At 39.8% G+C, this 21,251-nt stretch overlaps 1 protein-coding gene across 1 annotated transcript in view; it reads left to right on the top strand.

The window, feature by feature from the left end:
* The window catches only part of zfc3h1 (zinc finger C3H1-type containing), a 71,540-nt gene that overhangs the window by 10,282 nt on the left and 40,007 nt on the right, over positions 1-21,251 (top strand). Inside the window, exons 5-14 of the mRNA XM_087997119.1 lie at positions 912-1,147; positions 6,263-6,383; positions 7,602-7,693; positions 8,134-8,346; positions 8,871-9,038; positions 10,631-10,768; positions 15,086-15,204; positions 15,578-15,724; positions 16,579-16,753; positions 17,912-18,040. Coding sequence (XP_087853245.1) covers positions 912-1,147; positions 6,263-6,383; positions 7,602-7,693; positions 8,134-8,346; positions 8,871-9,038; positions 10,631-10,768; positions 15,086-15,204; positions 15,578-15,724; positions 16,579-16,753; positions 17,912-18,040 — 1,538 coding nt within the window. The remainder of the gene's footprint in view (positions 1-911; positions 1,148-6,262; positions 6,384-7,601; positions 7,694-8,133; positions 8,347-8,870; positions 9,039-10,630; positions 10,769-15,085; positions 15,205-15,577; positions 15,725-16,578; positions 16,754-17,911; positions 18,041-21,251) is intronic.

Genomic DNA, 21,251 nt, shown 5'->3' with positions numbered 1-21,251 from the left:
CTTGTTGCAGAATACCCAGCCTCTGACCAGCATTCTCTAACTTGCTTATTGACTGCACAGACCTCTGGAATTCAGTGCCATGATCAGCATGCCAGCATGCGAGATCAAAGTGGTTGTGCAGCTTAGAGTGAATGTTGCCTGTGACCCGTTCTTATAACGATAGATTTTGTGTGGCTGGTCTGTGGGGGTTTAGGTCATTAATCTTTGAATGTTAGTAATGCTGTCAAATGTCAAGAAAGTCAAGTGCTCCAATTTGTGATTGCCTGTACTTAAGTAACATTCATGCCATTTGCTAGTTAATTGCCCGATCTTAAATGTTTGTTTGCAGACCGTAAAACATCATTTGAAAGATTGCAAATAGAAGCGAATGGTGTGCAGTAATTTGGCAGGGGACAGTGAGGATCAATCGTGTTTGATATGGTTTGACCAGGTTGAGAGACCTTAGTAAACAACTTGGGTACCAGAATCAAGATCCTTTTGAAAGCAAGAAGACAAGACTTGTACCTGGAGAATGGACAGGAATAGTCAATTTTATTAAGACCATGGAAACAATGCTGATGGAGAGGGAATAGTTGATTGGCTTGACACCTTCACTACACTGTCTAGTCTAATAACGCAATTCAGATCTTTGGAAGTGCAGTTGTCAGTGACTTGGAATTTTATTTAGGGCAAAGTGTTGGTAGCAGAACTGGGATTTCAGTTTATGCTGGCAAGCAGCTCGAGGGAATTGGTAGAAGGCAGTGAAATCAAAGCAAGAGATGACTTGAATTGGGTAAACGGATGTTATTCATTCATCATTAAAAGCGGATGAATCTTTCGTGTATTTTCATTTAAACATGCATATAAGGAATTTACAAAATGGAGGCTGTATATAAACTCAATATTCTTAATGCTTTAACTATTTTGTTTAGCTGTTGCTACAAAGCAGGTTTTGCGAAGACAGAAAACGAGAGCATGGAAAAAATTACAGCAGCAAAAAGAACAAGAGAAGCAAAGAAAGGAAGAGGAAGAGAAGAAACAACTGGAAGAGGAAGAGCGAAAAAAGCGTGAGGAAGAAATCAGAAAAATACGTGATCTCTCCAATCAGGAGGAGCAATACAATCGTTTTATGAAACTTGTATGTGGGAAGAGAAGATCTAGTAGCAAGGTAAGACTTAATTGCTTTGTATTGTTATGCTAAGTAATGATTTAGGAAAATATTTCTTCTAATGCCAGGTTGCTGTTAATATGCTCAGTAGGTGTATTGTTTAGAATGCATATTGAGTTTTAAGCAGTTGAAGAAGAAACATTAGCCCCAGTCTTGAGTAAGCTCTCAGAACTGACTCACTTTCATTAGAATTTGATAAATGTAAATTGCACTTTATTTGGGAAGCTAAATTCAGCTTCTGATTATTTCTAGTGAAACTAGAAATATGTTAGTCTGTTGTGGTTCTGTTCGCCGAGCTGGGAATTTGTGTTGCAGACGTTTCGTCCCGTCTAGGTGACATCCTCTGCTTGGGAGCCTCCTGTGAAGCGCTTCTGTGATCTTTCCTATACCTTTGTGGTGAATTCTCTGTTCGGTGTTCTCTGTACCATCACGTCTAGGAATGGACCCGAACCATGGAACAGGCAGTCACCATAGGACAGAACAGGACCACACACTGCAAAAAAATGGCACTCAAAGAAAAAATGGCCAAACTAACACACAAAAAAAGAGGACACCACAACACACACCTGGGTTAGAAACCTCTCCCACAGACACGGAAAGAACAATACTGGCCAAGGGACTCAACGACAACCACAGTGACGCCAAGACAGCAGACATCCTAGTAGCACTAAAATGCACATTCAGGAACAATGGACTGACAGAAGAGACACAGCAAACAGTGAGACAAAGTATCGTACCTCTGATAACAAGGAAAAGACAAACACACAACCTCAACACCAAGGAGAGGGAAGCACTAAAATTACTAAGAAACGATAAGAACTTAATCATACTACCAGCAGACAAAGGCAGAATGACGGTCATCCTGGATAAAGCAGACAACATCCAAAAAGCGCAACAACTACTTGCAGATACCAACACCTACCAAAAGAGGGAGTTTGACCCCACCCCACAGCTCACCAATAGGATAAACAACACACTGAGGAACAAAAAAACCGACAGATAACCAGGTTTGACCTACAAAGAATGAAACCTGAAAGCAACAACACCCCCAGATTCTATGGACTACCTAAAGTGCACAAACCAGACATCCCACTCAGACCCATTGTATCACTACCAGGGACGACACCACACACACTGGCTAAAGAACTACAGCAGAAACTGAAACCCCTGATCAGCGGATCCAGACACTCTATACAATCAACACTAATTCTTGGACATCATCAGAAATATACACATAGACAAGGAAGAAACCATGGTCTCATTCGATGTAACAGCACTGTTCACCTCTATCGACAAAACCCTAGCCAGAGAAGCAATAGCCAACCTGCTGGATATACAGAACAGACAACAGGACGTTGAACCTATCAACAAAGACTGCATACTCAAACTACTGGACCTGTGCCTCACAACACACTTCACATTCAACAACCAAATATATGAACAAATCAACGGCACACCCATGGGCTCACCCATCTCTGGACTCATAGCAGAAGCAGTAATGCAAAGATTAGAACAAACAGTCTTACCGCAAATTCAACCCAAACTCTGGGTCAGATATGTGGATGACACCTTTGTAATCATTAAAAACACAAATAGAGAACACACACCGGATCATCAACGCCACTCACAGGAATCTGATCCTCTAGAAAGGAAGAAAAGGACAACCAACTCCCATTCCTCGACGTGATGGTACAGAGAACACCGAACGGAGAATTCACCACAAAGGTATACAGGAAAGCCACACACACAGACCAAGTCCTAAACTACAAAAGCAACCACCCAACACACACACAAGAAGTTGCATCAAGATACTATTCAAAAGAAACGCAACACACTGCAGTACGTCAGAACTGCAAAAAGAGGAAGAAGAACACCTATACAATGTATTGGCCAAAAACGGATACCCCCGCAATTTCATCAACAGATGCCTCAGGGAAAGACAATGGAACGAGGACATGCCGCAACCCAAAGGACTAGCCACACTACCATACATCAAGAGCATTTCCGAACTGACAGCCAGACTACTGCGACCACTAGGACTCATAATAGCACACAAACCAACAGCCACTCTCAGACAACAACTCACCGGGGCGAAGGACCCGATACTCAGCATGAGCAAAACCAATGTAGTGTACAAAATCCCATGCAAGGACTGTACAAAACACTACAGAGGACAAACAGGAAGACAGCAAACGATCCGCATCCATGAACACCTAGCCACAAAATGACACGACCAGCTATCCTTAGCCCCACATGCAGATGACAAGCAACATGAATTCGACTGGGACAACACTACTATTATAGGACAAGCCAAACAGAGAACAGCCAGGGAATTCCTAGAGGCATGGCATTCATCCACAGATTCAATCAATAAGCACATCGATCTACCCAATATACCGACCACTGCAGCGGACAGCTGGAACTGACAACCGGAAGCGGCAGATTCAAACCACTATAAATGCCGGAAGAAAGATCACAGAAGCGCTTCACAGGAGGCTCCCAAGCACTGAGGATGTCACCTAGACAGGGGGCGAAACGTCTGCAACACAAATTCACAGCTCGGTGAATAGAACCACAACAACAAGCACCCGAGCTACAAATCTTCTCTCAAACTTTGAATATGTTAGTCTTTATAACATTGAATTTAATGTAAAGTGTTTCATTCAAACTGAATGTTGAAACTTTTCAAACTAAGTGAGACCTAAATCCTTGTCCAATATTACAATGAGTATTGTAGTTTCTGTTCATGGTTGATTGTGAGTTTTTTTAATACACCTGCTCTGCATTCAGATTAGTGGAAAACTAAACAGTTTCTTGGAGTGTAAACCTACATTATTCCTAAAGTATGGCAAATTCAATGTATGAATGAGTTGAGGGTTTCTGTTAAGAATCTGATGTATTTCTGAATATAATGTTGAAAGTAGAAGTAGGCATACCTTGCCTACACCTAGTCTCTGAAATTTACAATCATTGCATTCTCTATCCAAAGTTCTGACTGTTTTGGGCGTGAACCAACTTTTTTGTTATAATTGTGTAGATATATGATTTGTGGTGTCGTATATAAACAAACTTGTGATGCAAAATACTGCAGGTACTGGAAATCTTCCTGGTGATCCCATCACCCTTGCATGCCGAACTGCATTTCTCTTTTCTCTATTATTTGAACATAACATTTGAATGTATGAGATATTTTCTTGACTCTTCAATGTTCACTCCATTGCTTTCCCCTCTGCCGTCCGAAATGTGCCACCTCCTGACATTCTTTCCTTTGACATTATTCCACACAACTCACAACTTGACCGTATCCAATTGTTGTCTTAGTTTCTGCACTGCATAAGGCAGCAAGTCTAATGTTGTAGATTCTTTCATTCAGTTTCAACAATGTTTTTCTTTGACATAGTACTCATTGTACTTGTTGTAGCTAGTCATACCGTAGATAATTTTTCATTTCCATAACCCCATTTCCCCCATACTGATCCCAGTGAGGTAGATCATACTGTATAAATTGGGTTTTTCTTTTGACCCAGAAATCATGTTGCATATTATACGGTGTACAAATATTGGTGCCATAGTAGACAGGTGAAGATTTTCTAAGATTGCAAAGGGATCTTGATCAAATATAACGGACTGAAATGCGAGGTGTTGTATTTTGGTACAACAAATAAGGGTAGAGTTTATATAATTTTAATGGTAGGGTCTTGGATAGTGTTGTTGAACAGAGGGACCAAGGAGTGCAAGTACATAACTGTTTTGAAGTTTGTATCCTATAGACAGGATGGTTAAAAAGGCATTTGACATTCCTTCATTGCTCAGTCCTTTAGATCAGGACATTGGTGAGGCCTTTTCTGGAATACTGTGTCCAGTTCTGGTCGCCCAGTTTTAGGAAGGATATTAAACTGGAGAGGGTTCAGAAGAGATTTACCAGGATGTTGCCAGGTATGGAAGGTTTGAGTTATAAAGTAAGGTTGAGCTTTTTTTCACTGGAGCAACTGAGGTTGAGATGTGACCTGAAAGAAGTTCATAAAATAGTGAGGTGTATCGGTTGACGTAATGGTAGTTGTCTTTTCCCTAGGAGGGGGGATTTCAAGACTAGGGGGCATGTTCATGTGTGGAATAGACATCCTGAGGAAGTGGTGGATGTGGGTATAATTACAATACTTAATAGATAGTTGGAAGGACACATGAATGGGAATGGTTTGTAGGGATATGGGCCAGGAGCAGGCAGATGGTTAGTTTAGTTCGGTTCGGTTCGGTTCGGCATGGACTGTTTGGAGCAAAGGGTCTAATCCTTGCTTTGACTCTGTTCAACCATCAGTCATTAGCCACAATTTTTCACCTGACAAATGAAAATTGGCCTGTATGCCAATAACCTGAAAATGTCTACTTTTCCTTAAGTCTTCTCCCATAATCTTTACATCTTCACTCTCATCCTCTTCTGTTGCTCAAAATCTATAAATTACATCTTATGGGCTGCTTGAGCTTATTATCTCTGCATTCTAGAGCTTTTGTCCAAATCCTTAATCATCTTCACCCCATACCCAATGTCACCTAGAAACGTCATTGACCCATGAAACGTCCCATTTCATTTCCTCACTTCGAAGATCAAGAAGAGGTTCAGTGCCATTCCTTGGTCTAATCCAGCTTTGGCTTTGGAACACTCACCCTTGCACGCTGCTGCTTGTACATGTTATGTTAGCTGGACACCTTTTTCAGGGACTCCCATGAATTCTAGTAAATTTTCAAGTTCCTCCTTGTGCTCCCTCTCAAAGTTTAAAAGTGTCCTAAAGAGGAAAATGAGGAATGTGAATCCCAAATCTTGGGGTCTAGGCAACTGTAGACATGGACAACAATGCTTAGACCAACTAAGATATTTGAGGCATACCAGAATACTTTAAAGGTTTGGGGTCAGAAGGCAATTTGTAGCAATTTGGTTCTAAAATTGGTAACGATGGGGAGGTAAAATGTGAAGCTTTCGCCCCACAGATGCTGCCAGAAATGAGTTTAGCCAGCAATATTTTCTTGTTGTAGTCTACACATTTTCCACAGGACAGTTAGCCAACTCAGTGCAGATTTGTTGAAGGGCTTTGTCCACAATAATTCTTCTCCATGTTTTAGTCAACAGATTTTGATATCAAAAAATCACAGGAGAGACCAATGGAAGAATCTGGAAGCATGTACCAGTATGATAATTATGAAGAGGTTGCTATGGAAACAGATAGTGAAACCAGTTCACCAGGTAAATATCATCAGTGCTCTGTAAATTGCATTTGAAATCAAAATGAATGTTCCACATCATTCACTTTCTCCTGTGAAATTAGTAGCTTAGACTTTGTATGGACGACGTGAAACTTAGATGCTCATTTCTTTGAAGTAAATTGCATCAACTACAATGCAGTTGAAGGTGGCAGTTCCAACAGTGGCAAATTGAAGCAATCCAACAAAAATAATGAAACACTTATCTGTAAAGGCCTCGTCTTATAGCTGGGCACACGACTAGATGTGGTAGCACAGTATGCAGTCAATATGAGAAAGATCTTAACATAGAATTTAATCAAATAAGAATCAAGGAGTAAGCCCTCCATTTCTTGGAGATGCCTAACAAAAGGGTTAATGTTTTGGTTGTTGCAGGCCAGCCATCTTAGCAAGGATATTTGTACCAGGTACCCTAAGGGTAGTGTCTTAGAAACAATGTGTTGCAGCAATGTAGATGTTTCTGCACGATTTGGAAGGTCAGAAGTGGGGAATGGTTGCGCATGATTATGACAGGCGTAATGCAACTTGCTGCCTTCAACGATTTCCGATGTGCCCACTGGAGGGTGACACTGATTTAGGTGCTGATAAAAGCAAATCTGTGTTCGGAGATCAGCAAAAGCTTTCCAGACCGATGTCAGTGATGGATGCTACTTTACCACTAACCACAAAATCTGGCCCGTTTCTTGGGAAATGATTGTCAACATTTTTTAGTTGCAGAGGTCCTTAGACATAAATGTATGGTTGTTGTCAGTGTTGCATGTGTTTTGTTAATAAGTGATTCTGGGTTTCTTTATTGAAAGAACTTGGAAACGGATTCTCAAACGTGTTTTGTAAACACCTAATTTTATTTTAAAAATGGTGTGCAAATAGCATGCTAATAATTTGCTGCCAGAAATCCAATTTAATATGTAAGGATGTCATAGCCTAAAAGATCAGTGACTGGTGAATAAAGTTTTGCCAGTATACTACTTGTGCGCATTAATCTATATCTACATGTAATTACATTGACCAGCCAGTTCAAAGTGAGACGGTTTTGATAAATAGTTTATCCATATATGCGCACGTGATAAGCTTTATTTTATTCCGGATTGTAAGCTTTATTTTATTCCGGATTGTAAGATTTATTTTATTCCGGATTGTCAACAACTTTGACATGGTTTTACCAGTTTAAAATGTGCCCTCTTCCCCTCTCTCCTCACAGTATCATCTCCAGTGCCATCTTCAGTCTCTGTGGATTACCAATCAGGGTATTATGTTCCAATGCCACCTGTGCCAATATTTTCACAGCATCAGGTTAATTTCATTTCTGCATTAGTCCTTATATTAAACTGAATCTGTAATATGCTGCTGTGTTGTGTTTTCTTAGTGCCATAATTTATGGTATAAATTATCTTCCAGGTTATTATCTTTTCATTTGCCTTGTGAACTCAAAAATGAATCTTTGATTTTAAGTGCTGTTTTTCTAAATTGCAACTGCACCTTCATTACTGTGCATGCATTGTTAGCATTTTGCAGTTGAAAGCTCACTGGTTTCCAAAGTGATTTTGACTGTACTGGTGTTTTTATTTAACTGTATTTGAGGGAATTAAATGAGGTGAAGTTATAACAACCACTAATGGCTTCACTATATAAGCGGTAACAAAACAATCTCTGCCACTTACATATTTAAATTGGTTTATTTTAAATTCTGTGATTAATGTCTGAATTTTTTTGCACATCCGTTCCATTTTTAGAACATGATGGATCCTGTGATTCCGAATTACTTGGAATCCTACTTTCCTAATCCCTTGGAGCTGCCTGTGCCGCCACCGCCCCCACCACTTCCTCCAGAGGAACCTGAGCAGCCACCAAAACCTCCATTTGCCGATGAGGAAGAAGAAGAAGAAATGCTCCTTCGAGAGGAATTGTTAAAATCTATAGCAAATCGGCGTGCTGTGAAACCAGAGGTAATTTTAACAACTTCATGTTAAAGTTGTATTTAGCCACCAGAGGGCAGTCTGCTACAAGTCAGGATATTTAATTGGAATGATTCTGTTTGCTGATTTTTGAGTTCAGCTGTGAATGTCTCAAGTTTATTTTAGGTCAAAGTTATTAGTTTTAGTGTGGAATTCATCTAATTCGATTTTTCCTCTGTATAGTTAGTATTGGATTTAGCATAATATTTGTCGTGGTGTTTGACACGGACCAAATTGGGCTGTGCTTTGGAACTCTGGTGAACTCAGTTGTCACCCACTGTTTCTTCGCAGCTCTTTGTTGATGCTGTGTTCCAAAAGAGTCCAAATGTTTGCTGAAAATAAAATAATTGGAGCGGTGTGGACAATATTGGACCTTTCCTATTTAACCATTCTAATTGGGATGTGGGGCGATATACTTGATTGTGCTTCAGTGCAAGTTGAATTTTGGGAATAGCAAATAAGTAAATTTAATTGTTTGGTGATAATTAGCTTACTCTCTCCACTATTTAAAACAGGATTCAACTGATATTTGTGACATGGCTTATCCATCTCTTCCTATTGAGAACTCCCAATCTGGACCAATGAATAATCTTCCAACTGCTGACCTGAATTCTGCATTGCAACCACGTCCCCAAAGCACAAAGTTTACAAGAGGACTTTCAGCTCCTCGTCCACTTATAATGGTAAGGATTTTGTTTTGACTGTTCATACAGTCATGAGATGTACAGAACAGAAACAGACCCTTTTGTCCAACTCATCCATGCCGACCAGGTATCTTATACTAATCTAGTTCCATTTGCCAGCCCTTGACCCATATCCCTCAACTCTTCCTATTCATATACCCATCCAGGTGCCTTTTAAATATTGTAATTGTACCAGCCTCCACCACCATCTCTGGAAGCTCATTACACATGCCCACAGATGCCCACATCACCCTCTGTGAAAAATTTGCCTCTGTGATCCCTTTTAAATCTTTCCCCTCTCGCCCTAAATCCATGCCCTCCAGTTCTGGACTCCCCTAACCCATGGAAAAGACCTTGTCTATTTACCCTATCAATGCCCTTCATGATTTTATAAACCTCTGTATGCTGGCAAAATGGGTTTTATCTTATAAATGTAACCTTGGCTTGTTTTGGATGTGGGAAATTGTATGGAGAAACCGTTCCAGAAATTGCTGGTGTAACACAACATAGATTTAATTTAAAGGTTAACGAAGAAGTAAATCTTTTTCAAAACAGAGTAGAACTCCTTTTCAGTTGTTCTTCATGTTAATGATATCTTGAATTCGTTAATGTGGTTTTCTGTTCTGTCCAATTGTGAAGGTGTACTTAGTTCTTGGGTTAACAGTTTCCTCTGAATGCTAAGTTCCGAAGTATCTTAACAGTGAATATAAGAATGGTATTTAATCGACAGCTTAACTGAGATAATGGAACATTACTTGTTTTTAACTGAGCGCAATTTAAGTGCAAAACAGAATTACTTTTCTACTCAAAAGTTTCAATTCTGCTGGAACTTTTAAAACTAGCCACGTTAACCTAATACAGGTAAACATCTAAATGGAAACAATGCCACCTTTAGCAAAATACCTTTGGGTTCAAACCCTCAGTTATTTCAATGCAACAAACTAATCAGATGGTGTATTGAAAGTTCCAAGAAACTTTGAACCAAAATAACCGCGCTCATGCAGGTTGTTAGAGAATAGGTCCTCTGTGTGCCTTTTCAAACTGTAGAGTTTGGTGGAATAATTTTAATTTTTTCATTTAGAAGTCTACCTTGCAGGTACTTGTCAGTATATGGGTATGTATAGTTAAGATTTCACAGCTTGTCTGAAGGCAGAAAATGACATTGAACCTAAAGGACAGCAGCTTGCTCCTTCAAGTGTTTGTGCTGCACTTGAGTTCCTTCTCTTTCTTTCTCTTCGAACTCTAGCAATGCACCCTTTCTGTGCTCTTTCTTATGTTCTTTCCTGCAATCCTTGTGGTAGGGTGTTCCATGTTCTCACTAGTCTCCAGAAAGAAACAGCTTTGCCGTTGCTATTTGATTTGCTGAATATTTTATATTAATGATCTCTAGTGTTGATGCTCTTGATAGGTGGAAGGGTTCATTTAGTATGTATGTTTCATGACCTAATTTTTACAAAATGTTCAATTGCCTAAAATTACATTCCTGGGAGTTTTAGGGAGGTAAATTTGATATGCAAATTTTGTCTATTTCTCTAAATATTTTGGGATATTTTCATGTTTTTCATTGTTTTTGTTTTTATTCAAATTTGCAGATTCCGAGGCACAAATCTGTAGTTGTGCGACTGGATGACTCTGATGATAGTGAGTCAGATAATGAGCAATCCAATTTAAGTGTGGGTGTCTTTGGAGGTTTGGAGTCCATGATTCGAGAAGCCAGACGATCTGCAGAGGTGTGCAGAAACTTTGCCCTACGTAATTATGATAGTAACATTTTTTCATTGGCTTTTCATCAGGATTCCTGGTCAAGAGCAAGTGTGTTTCATAGCTGAAAATGTGTTGCTGGAAAAGCGCAGCAGGCCAGACAGCATCCAAGGAGCAGGAGAATCGACGTTTCGGGCATGATCCCTTCTTCAGGAATGAGGAAAGTGTGCCAAGCAGGCTAAGATAAAAGGTAGGGAGGAGGGACTTGGGGGAGGGGCGTTGGAAATGTGATAGGTGGAAGGAGGTTGAGGTGAGGGTGATAGGCCGGAGTGGGGGTGGGGGCGGAGAGGTCAAGAAGATTGCAGGTTAGGAAGGTGGTACTGAGTTTGAGGGTTGGGACTGAGACAAGGTGGGGGGAGGGAAAATGAGGAAACTGGAGAAATCTGAGTTCATCCCTTGTGGTTGGGGGGTTCCGAGGCGGAAGATGAGGCGCTCTTCCTCCAGCCGTCGTGTTGCTATGGTCTGGCGATGGAGGAGTCCAAGGACCTGCATGTCCTTGGTGGAGTGGGAGGGGGAGTTGAAGTATTGAGCCACTGGGTGGTGGGTTGGTTGGTCCAGGTGTCCCAGAGGTGTTCTCTGAAACGTTCCACAAGTAGGCGGCCTATCTCCCCAATATTGAGGAGGCCACATCGGATGCAGTGGATGCACCCCGACCTAAGTTTACCTGGACCATCTCAGACTCCTCCCTCCGCTTCCTAGACCACTCCATTTCTATCTCGGGCAACCGAATCAATACGGACATTTATTATAAACCGACTGACTCACACGGCTACCTAGACTTCACCTCCACCCACCCTGCCCCCTGTAAAAACGCCATCCCATATTCCCAATTCTTTCGTCTCTGCCGCTTTTGCTCCCAGGAGGACCAGTTCCAATACCGAACAACTCAGATGGCCTCCTCCTTCAAAGACCGCAATTTCCCCCCAGACGTGATCAATGCTCTCCACCGCATCTCCTCCACTTCCCGCTCCTCTGCCCTTGAGCCCTCCCCTCCAACCGCCACCAGGACAGAACCCCACTGGTCCTCACCTACAACCCCACCAACCTCCATATACGTCGTCATTTCCGCCACCCCCAAACGGACCCCACCACCAGGGATCTCTTTCCCTCCCCTCCCCTATCAGCATTCCGAAAAGACCACTCCATCCGTGACTTGCTCGTCAGGGCCACACCCCACCAACCCAACCTCCAGTCCCGGCACCTTCCCCTGCAACTTGTGCGCACACCTCTCTCTCTCTCCCCCCCCCCCCCCCCCCCCCCCTTCCCTCCAAGGCCCCCAAGGGATCCTTCCATATCCGTCACAAATTCACCAGCACCTCCCACACATCATTTACCGCATCCGCTGCACCCGATGTGGTCGTCTCAATATTGGGGAGATAGGCCACCTACTTGCGGAACATTTCAGAGAACACCTCTGGGACATCCGGACCAACCAGCTCAACACTTCAACTCCCCCTCCCACTCCACCAAGGACATGCAGGTCCTTGGACTCCTCCATCGCCAGACCATAGCAACACGACAGCTGGTGGAAGAGCGCCTCATCTTCCGCCTCGGAACCCTCCAACCACAAGGGATGAACTCAGATTTCTCCAGTTTCCTCATTTCCCCTCCCCCCACCTTGTCTCAGTCCCAACCCTCAAACTCAGTACCACCTTCCTAACCTGCAATCTTCCTGACCTCTCCGCCCCCACTCCGGCCTATCACCCTCACCTCAACCTCCTTCCACCTATCACATTTCCAACGCCCCTCCCCCAAGTCCCTCCTCCCTACCTTTTATCTTAGCCTGCTTGGCACACTTTCCTCATTCCTGAAGAAGGGATCATGCCCGAAACGTCGATTCTCCTGCTCCTTGGATGCTGTCTGGCCTGCTGCGCTTTTCCAGCAACACATTTTGAGCTCTGATCTCCAGCATCTGCAGTCCTCACTTTCTCCTACAAGTGTGTTTCATAGCCTATTCAGTGTGCACTCACTTTGTCGGAAGAGCAGCAACCAATCCACACAGCAAGATTCCACAAAAAAGTGCTATTGTGACAAAATTTGTATTGTAAATGGAGGGATGGAATTTCACTAGAATCCTCTGCATATCAAAACCATGCTGAATGATCTGTTATTCCCATGTGGGAGAGATGTAATAGATTCATTGCTAATGTGCTTGGGTTCTTTGAATTCTTAATTAGAATAGTAAAAGTCATAGATGATATTTAGTGTGAAAGTAAGTTGATTTTTCATTAAATTACTGAAGCAGTTTCCCATAATGTTACACTTAAAATCTTCTGGCAGTGGCATTGCAGGAATTTGTCTTGTGGATGCAATTCACCTGCCCTTCATAAAACTGACCATGAAAGAAAACTGCATATGCCACTTTGACGGATGCACTGTAGTATCACAGCTAGCAGAACTAGTATAATTATAACAATAACATGGCAAATTTAAGCTGGAAAGGTGGATGCAAAATGTAATCTGAAAAAATTGACAATGTTCTCAATCTAAAAGCATGCAGATAGAACTGAATCTGCACAATCAATCCATTGCAAATGCTGAAAATCAAAAATAAACATTGTTAGATGGACTTGGGAAAGAAACATAATATTTTGAGATGAATGGAAAAAGGTTGACTTGAATTAATTCTTTCTCTCCATAGTCCCTGCCTGACCTACATTTCTTTTTGCACTATCAGTTTTTTTTATACAGAGCTGTACCCAAGATCTTTAGGTGTAGTTATGACCTGGATTAGTCAGATGAATCAATTGCCCAGTAATTGTTTCAATTCTGTCTCCTTATTATATATTGTGTATCGAGATACTTTGAATCAATTAGTAATTTGGCACTGACATCTAGACTGAAAAATGTGAGCAGGAACAGAAAGATGGGAATAACCAAGCTGAGTTACCATCCCCAGCCCATCACCTGAAAACTAGCCTATTTGACTCTCAAAAGAAGTAATAGCAGTCCTTGTGTTGTTTGCATCTGTGGATTTGTGGGAAGGGAGTTACGTTCTTGTTTTTTAAACACTTATAATTTCAAGTTTATTTGCCACTAAATCCTATCCATATTAGGGAACACAAAATAAAAATATATTAATGGCAACCCAGATTTAAACATGAAAAGTAACTTTTGGAGTTCTACATTGTACTTGTATGGCTCATGAAGATTGAAAACTTTAATCTATGAAAGTGTTGTCTTGAAACGTTATCATGTCTCAATCTATCAACCAACAAGGAAGAAAGTCATACAAACAGAGGCAAGCTTCTAAGGTCAATTGAAAATTATTTGAATGAAAGAATGGGTTATGAATAAGTTGTAGGCATGCATGGGCATCACCAGCTTCCATCGCAATTTGTGATAGAGCTATTGCTTTTTATAGTGGACGTAAGTTATTTGATTACTGGAACATTAACTGTCTCATTCTGTAGCTAGTAGTGAGTTTTCAGATTGAGGAAGGACAATTTAAAATATTGGAGAAGATAAATACAAATCTGGATATATCAGTACTATAGTTGGGTAAGTGACAAATGATCTGTAACATGGGCAAAATAAGCTAAACGGCTACAGAGCACTAAAAAGAGCCTGACAATGTTAGTGGTTAGCTCACTAAGTCCAACAGCATGACGTGCAGGAATAGTGGGAACAAGAAAAATGAATACTGGGAATATATAAGGAAATATAACAAAGGGGGTTAGAACAGAAATCCTATGAAGTGATGAAGCATGTATTTCACACAGGTTTGTCCAGATCTATATGCTTATGTACTACTTCGGTCATTATCAAAATAATTATGCAGACATTGGTTGTCAGTTAAAAAAAAAAGCAATTTGTCATGAGGCACCTGGCAATATTGGCAGAGGAAGCTCCACGTGTGTCTAACATCCGTACATACTTTGAACTTGACTATGTTTTGAAATTGAAAATCCGTGAAAATAGTATGGAAGTGTAAGCTCTTACTTTTATGCAGAGGGTACTCAAAAGTTGCCCAGAAAGATAGGAAATTCCTAAAGAAATGACTGGATAGATACCTGCAAAGGGGCTCCTGAAGGCCCTTAGTTTTTGTGGCCGACCGGATGGGGGAAGTGTCTTTTCTGATTTTGTCATTAACTATCTATGGTAATTAATGCCATGGCAGTAGATAGGTTTTTGAGAGTCATGGTAAACTGGAAAAGCTTATGTTTGGCATAGTATATGGTTGAGTATTGGTGCTCATTTTTAAAAGTGCATCAGTTTAATTTTTGAGTACTGATGTTCATCGCTCTTTACGCTATATCAAGGCTGAAAACTTTCTTTGTCTAAAGGCCACAAAACCAAAGCCAAAACTAAAAGCAGAAAAAGAAAATGATCCTGCTGGAACCAAAGATGGATTTTCTGAGGGAGGCAAAAAGGAAAATAGACTTTTAAAGGAAGAAAATATCAGGTAAATATTCACTTTTTTGACACTTTTATTTGCTTCTATTCACTTTAATAGTCATTTGGTGTTGTAGACTGTTTCCTTAGCAAATTCTTAAAAATGAACCAGATAATTGCTACGAGCTAAATGTTTCTGCACTTGAGTGATGGTATTGACCTAACCTCATGTTGATTGAATGGAGGAGTCCAGCTTGTTCTGAGTTATATAGTTTGAATCTTGTGATTACAAACTTGTTACGAGCACTAAAGTTTGTTCTGTTTGTTTGCTGCCGCTTATGAATTGAATGTGAGCAGGCTGCTGTCTGTCAGACTAATGTTTATTAATTTCAATGTTTAGTACAATGCGTTTGTACTCATTAGTTTGGCTTGATTTTATTTAGCCGTGAGAAACAGCGACAGCTGAAGTCTGATTTGTCAAGGGCGAGTCCATCCCTGGTTCGCTCTGGTGCTGAAGTAAATAGTATTGGAAAAAGAACAGTGGTCAGTAAACAACTGTCAGATGTTGAAGATAGACTCAGAAAACACAAGTAAGTTTTCATTGTTCTTTCTTTTCTCTAAGCATCAATAAGGAGTATTGGACAAATTTACCTTAATAGAAACTTTCTCAGAATGTCTGGTAGACTACAGTGAAATAAATGGCCAGACTAGTTATTTTGCTAATTGGGTAGTAATTGTCTGAAGAGCCTGAAAGAGCTCCTTTATTTTTCCTCAAGTAGTTGCTTGGTATTTTTCTAACCGCCTGAAAAGATTTTCTGCTGTAGTTCTTATGCAGTGACTTGAATCGGCAAGCTGTCAGTATAATCGTTTACCATTTCCAAACTGTTGAAGTTCTCTGGCAGCCATCAGTTCGCAGTTTCAACCAAAATGAATGTCGACTTCCTAATTTGATATCTGATGTAACATGTTTCTTTTTTGTTTGGCATGGTTCCCAAATATCTTATGCTGCTGTATTATATAGCTAGCACCATTTATGTTTCTCATGCTCAATAATTTCAGAGGATGAAAATGTTTGGGCTTCACTTTTAAATTTGTGAGGAAAGGTACACTAGACAAGGTTAAATGTGCCTCAGTTTTCAGAACACAATTGTTTGCAATGGGACAACATGTCTCCACCTATTCATTTTTACTTGTTTGTGTAGCTATTGCACCTTTTTAGCAAGGTGTCAACTGCTTGACACACAAAACTGAAATCCATATAAATTATAAAGTTTATTCAATTTAGTAATCAGCTAAGTTGTACCTGTGGTAATAGCTTGAATTTGTGCTAATGGTTACTGTTTTCTCAAAGATCAAAAAACATGCTCTATCCATTCTACTGATTGTGTTTAAATTCGTGAAAAATAAACTTGAGGTGTAAGATTTTGATTTGCTTTTATTTTAGTCTACTTTTGACAAAAGATGAGTCTCTTTTATCAAACCTATTACAACAAGAAGCAAAAAAGAAAGAAGCACTGCGTCAAGCTGAAGCCAAATACATGAAGCATAAAGAACAGTTACAGGCAGCTGAAAAGATTGTGAATGCCAACAGAATGCTGCTTAAAAAGCTTCAAGAACAGGTAGGCAACACAAATTTCATTACAAATTTCCATTCCCCAAACAGCTCCGAGTTGAGGATAGTTTTATTCTGTAAGCTAAGTTGGTCTGTTTTTAAGAAGCTGTTGTTTCTTGATCAGATAATAGTGCAGTTGGTTTTGGACCTGGGTCTTGACAAGAGGATGGCGGGTCAGTCAAATATGCTCATGGTTGCTGGGCTGGAATATAGGTGTAATCAAAATTGTTTTGCTGTGTCGTAGCTTTCAGAGGCAATTGAAGACTATGGCAGAGGGGTTTCATGGAAATGAACTCCAGAAAGAATTGTATTTTAAGGAAGGACAAACTGAAAAAGAAAAGTTAATTAGTCCTCTCCCATTGTTTTTTTTAGCATATAGAATATGCGCTAGACAACTTCCATTGCGAAAATGTGAATGGCATGTCCTTTTGAAATGCCTTAATGTACTTTTCAAAAAACAAAATAATTTGTAACTACAGTCTTTGATGCAAGTAAATGTAGGAGGGTGTTTTGCACAACAAGGGTGAAACTGACTGAAGTGGTCAGCACTTTTAGCAATCGAGGATGTTTCTTATGGGAAATCTAGAAGCTCGGGTCACAACATAAAAATATTCTCCCATTTAAGATTGAGATTAGGCAGAATTATTTTTGAGAATTGATGATTTTTGGAATGCTGTTCAGGCAGCAGTAGAGGCTGGGGAAATTGAACATATTTAAGCTGAATTGGGCAGAGTTTTGTAGGGAAGTGAAGGTTTGAGCACAGGCAAGAAGGTACAGTTAGTGACATAATCTGATCAGACATAAATCTAATCGAATGATGAAACAATAGTTTTGAGTGTCTACTCTTATTTCTTGGCTTATCTTATTGGAGGAATATTATATAAAAACCAGGTTTCTTCTAACAGTAGAGGCATTAGCACAGTCATACCATTTATCTGAATTGTGAAATAAACAGATTAAAAATTTGGTTTTAACATCTCAGCTGATTTAATCTTTACTGAAGCAGTAAATCCCTAGGACCATGTGGAGGTTTGAAAAAGATTTGTGTAACAAGTCTTAAATGAATTTCATGCTTTTGTGCATTGCAGTTTTGCAGTGGACCAACTCTGTCATGTTTAAGTAGTATGAGCTGTTTTGAAAACTGTTTTTCTTTATTGCCTCTTAGATCCATAAAGTACAACATCGAATACAAGTTAAGAAGAATTTATCCATAAAATATGAAGAATTCGCAAGAGCAAAAGCTGTTGCTAGTCAAGAAGTGGGCAAACGTAAACGTGAACAAGATTCATTTGTTGTAAGTTGACTTTTTGAAAGAATTAGCTCTCAGAATGTGGACTTTGTTGACCAGTCTGCAAATTTTCGAGGAGAAAGCGAGGACTGCAGATGCTGGAGGTCAGAACTGAAAATGTGTTGCTGGAAAAGCACAGCAGGTCAGGCTCCTTGGATGCTGCCTGACCTGCTGCGCTTTTCCAGCAACACATTTTCAGTCTGCAAATTTCCAAACCCTAATTTCCCTTGAGAATGTAAAATGATATTGAGCCAGCTTGAATACAACTGCATGGTTTGCTCAGCCATTTCAGAGAGCAGTTTTATAACACACCATTGCTGGGAATCTGAAGTCTGATCAAAACCAGAGCAGGAGTAGTTAACCTCCTCCTGTGGGGGATCCTTATCAGCAAATTTAAATATACTATATCCATCAGGTCTCTTCTAATTTTATTAGTAACATACTCAAAAAAAAACAAACAACTTTGTCAAACTGGCAGATCTGTATTTTATCCTTTGCTCCAATTTTGAATAGTCAGGTGGCATTTGTAAGTTTCCAATCTGCAGTCGTTCCAGAATCTACAGAACTTTAGGATGTGGTTCCCATGCAACAACTACCTCAATAGCCATCACTTTCAATGTCTTGGAAGGTAGACTGAGGTCTTGGAGATTTATCAACTTTCAATCCCAATAATTGCTGCAGTCTGACTTAGAAATGTTAACTTGCTTCAACTTCTCATTCTTTCTAGTCGCTTGGTTCTCTAATTCTGGGAGATTTCTTGTATGTTACCCGGCGAAAGCAGACACACTGTTGTCGTTTGGCTATTTCCCTATTCCCCATTACAAATCCTTGTGACATTGCTTTGAATGCACACGCATTTATCTTCGTCAAATACTTTTTTGTTAATCATTTATTAAAGCTTTTTCCGATCTGTTTTTTGTGTGGCTTTGCACTCTTATTTTTCCGTTCCTTTATCAGTTTCTCGGTCCTCCTTTGTTGTGAAAGCTTCCCAGTCCTCTTAATAATGACTAGATCAGGACAGTTTCGATATTGAAGGATGATAAGATACTGTTTTTCTTGGAGCAGAGACTACTGAGCAGTGACATGAAATGTATACAATTATGTGAGGTATAGCATAAACAGGAAGGAACTATTCCCCTTGATGGAGGGATTGATCACCTGGGGGCATAGATTTCAGTTGAGGGGCAAGAAGATTTAGAGGAGATACAAGAGTATTTTTCATCGAGGGTGATGGAAGTCTGGAACCTGCTGCCTGTAATGGTGATAGAGACAAATCATCATACAATTTAACATACTTAAATGTGCATGTGATTCCAAGGCATAAAGGCTATGAGCCAAATGCTGGGGAATGGAATAATAATAGGTGCTTGTTTTTGACTGGTGCAGAATTGGTGGGCTGAAGCTCCTTTGCTCTGTGCTGTAGACCTGAGACTGACTTCATAAAGCCTTTTTTCATTTTAATCTTCCACCGTCCTTAGCTTGACTGACCTTTTAAGTTTGTGCACTTTGAAGAAACATAGTGGATGTTCAGCCATGGATTCTCCAAAGACTGTCCTGTGCTTTTGTATGGGCATGCTCTTTCTCATGGATTTTCCCAATTCAGCTCAGCCAGCTTCTGTCTCATCTCTTCATAAAACTAGTTTAAACCAAGCCCAGCATGCAATAGTGGTCCCTTCATCTAGCTCATTAAAAATATAGTAAATAGTTTATCCCACGGTACTAATTGTGACAGTCAGCTAGTTGCGTTTGCCAACCTGAAAACAGCCCATTTCTTTTCTCCAACTGTTTTGTCAGTAAGCCAGTTCTCTCTTTCACCCAAAATGTTGTGGAAGCTTATCTTGTATATTCAAAAAATATGTGGTGCGCATCTAGTTTGATTCCCCTTATTCGCTGTTTGTCCATCCTCAAACACTCATTTGTCCAAACAAAATTGTGCCAAATTCTATTGGAATTTTGTAAGTATCTTGCTTCTCCATTCTTAATAATTTTCTGGTGTTTTTCCTACCAGATGTTAGATTAACTTTCTTCATGCTTTTTCTGACCTTCCATAAGTGGTATTATACTTGCAGTTTTCCAGTTCACTGGCACCTTTACTGAATCCAGGGAATTTTAGAAGATTACAGCCAGTGTAACCTCTTGCACTCGCTTCTTTTAACACCCTAGGATGCAGTTTCAGGGGTCTTGTCAGTTTAGTCCAATCGCGTTTTCTGGGATGTTTTTTCTCTCATTTGTTTTAAGTTCCTCCATTTGCTTTTCTTTACTCTTCTTGGGATGCTTTTTGTCCTTTGACTCCTGAAGTTAGATGGAAAATACTTATTCAGAAGGTCTGCAAGTTACTTGTTTCCTAATAGTAAGTTCCCACACTTTAGCAGAACAGTGCTTACTTTGGCTGCTCTTTAATGTTTATTTGTACAGAAAATTTTGCTGGCTGTTCCTGTGTTTCTCATTAGTTTTCTTGTGCTCCCATTTTCTTCATCAAATTTTCATCCTCCTTTCCTAGTTTCTAAAATGTTGCTTATCTTCTAACAATCCTTGCATCTGGCAGCATTGGACGTCTCTCCTTTGATACCATTTTTAATTAGCCATGACTGATGCATCATCTTTTAGAATTTTCTTCAATGAATTATGAGGATACAAATGAATAATACATGGATAGAATGCATAATACAGCTGTTATATGTTGGAAAGTTTGTTATTAAATCTGTCATTTTTTTTGAATAAAGTCATAAACTTTAAGAAACCCTAAATAATGCACCAGTACTTGGTTGTTTTGTGCATGTTGTGGCATTCAAGCCTTCTGTATTTAACGTTTGCTTATGGTTTGAACCTTAAAGAAAAACAATTTAACTGCCTATCAATGTTTGCATGACAATCTGCTGTATTCAAATTGTGCATTGTTTAGTCTAAAGATCTAATACTCTACTCCAGTTGCTTATTGTGTGGCCTGAGTCTAAAGATCTAATTCATTCTTCCAGCTGGCTATGATATGTCCTGAAATATTTTGTCTACTTTTTTTTGGGCCATCAAATAAAAATTAACATAGGTTTAGAACAAGTAACTATTTCCTCAAGATTTTTATTTGGTATTTATTATTTTGGATGGGACCATTCTTTTTTTAAACGTTTGTGACATGAGGGCCAAATTATTCTATGCGGAATCTTTTGCATTTAAATAACGTTTTAAATGCCTTTTTAACATAATGTTTGATTCTGAAATA

This window comes from Chiloscyllium plagiosum, unplaced genomic scaffold (assembly GCF_037043375.1).
Source record: "Chiloscyllium plagiosum isolate Xiang-an unplaced genomic scaffold, Cpla_swu_hap1 HiC_scaffold_19, whole genome shotgun sequence".
NCBI lineage: Eukaryota > Metazoa > Chordata > Chondrichthyes > Orectolobiformes > Hemiscylliidae > Chiloscyllium > Chiloscyllium plagiosum.
The sequence above is the reverse complement of the archived record's forward strand: the minus strand, read 5'-3'. Positions and strand labels throughout refer to the sequence as shown.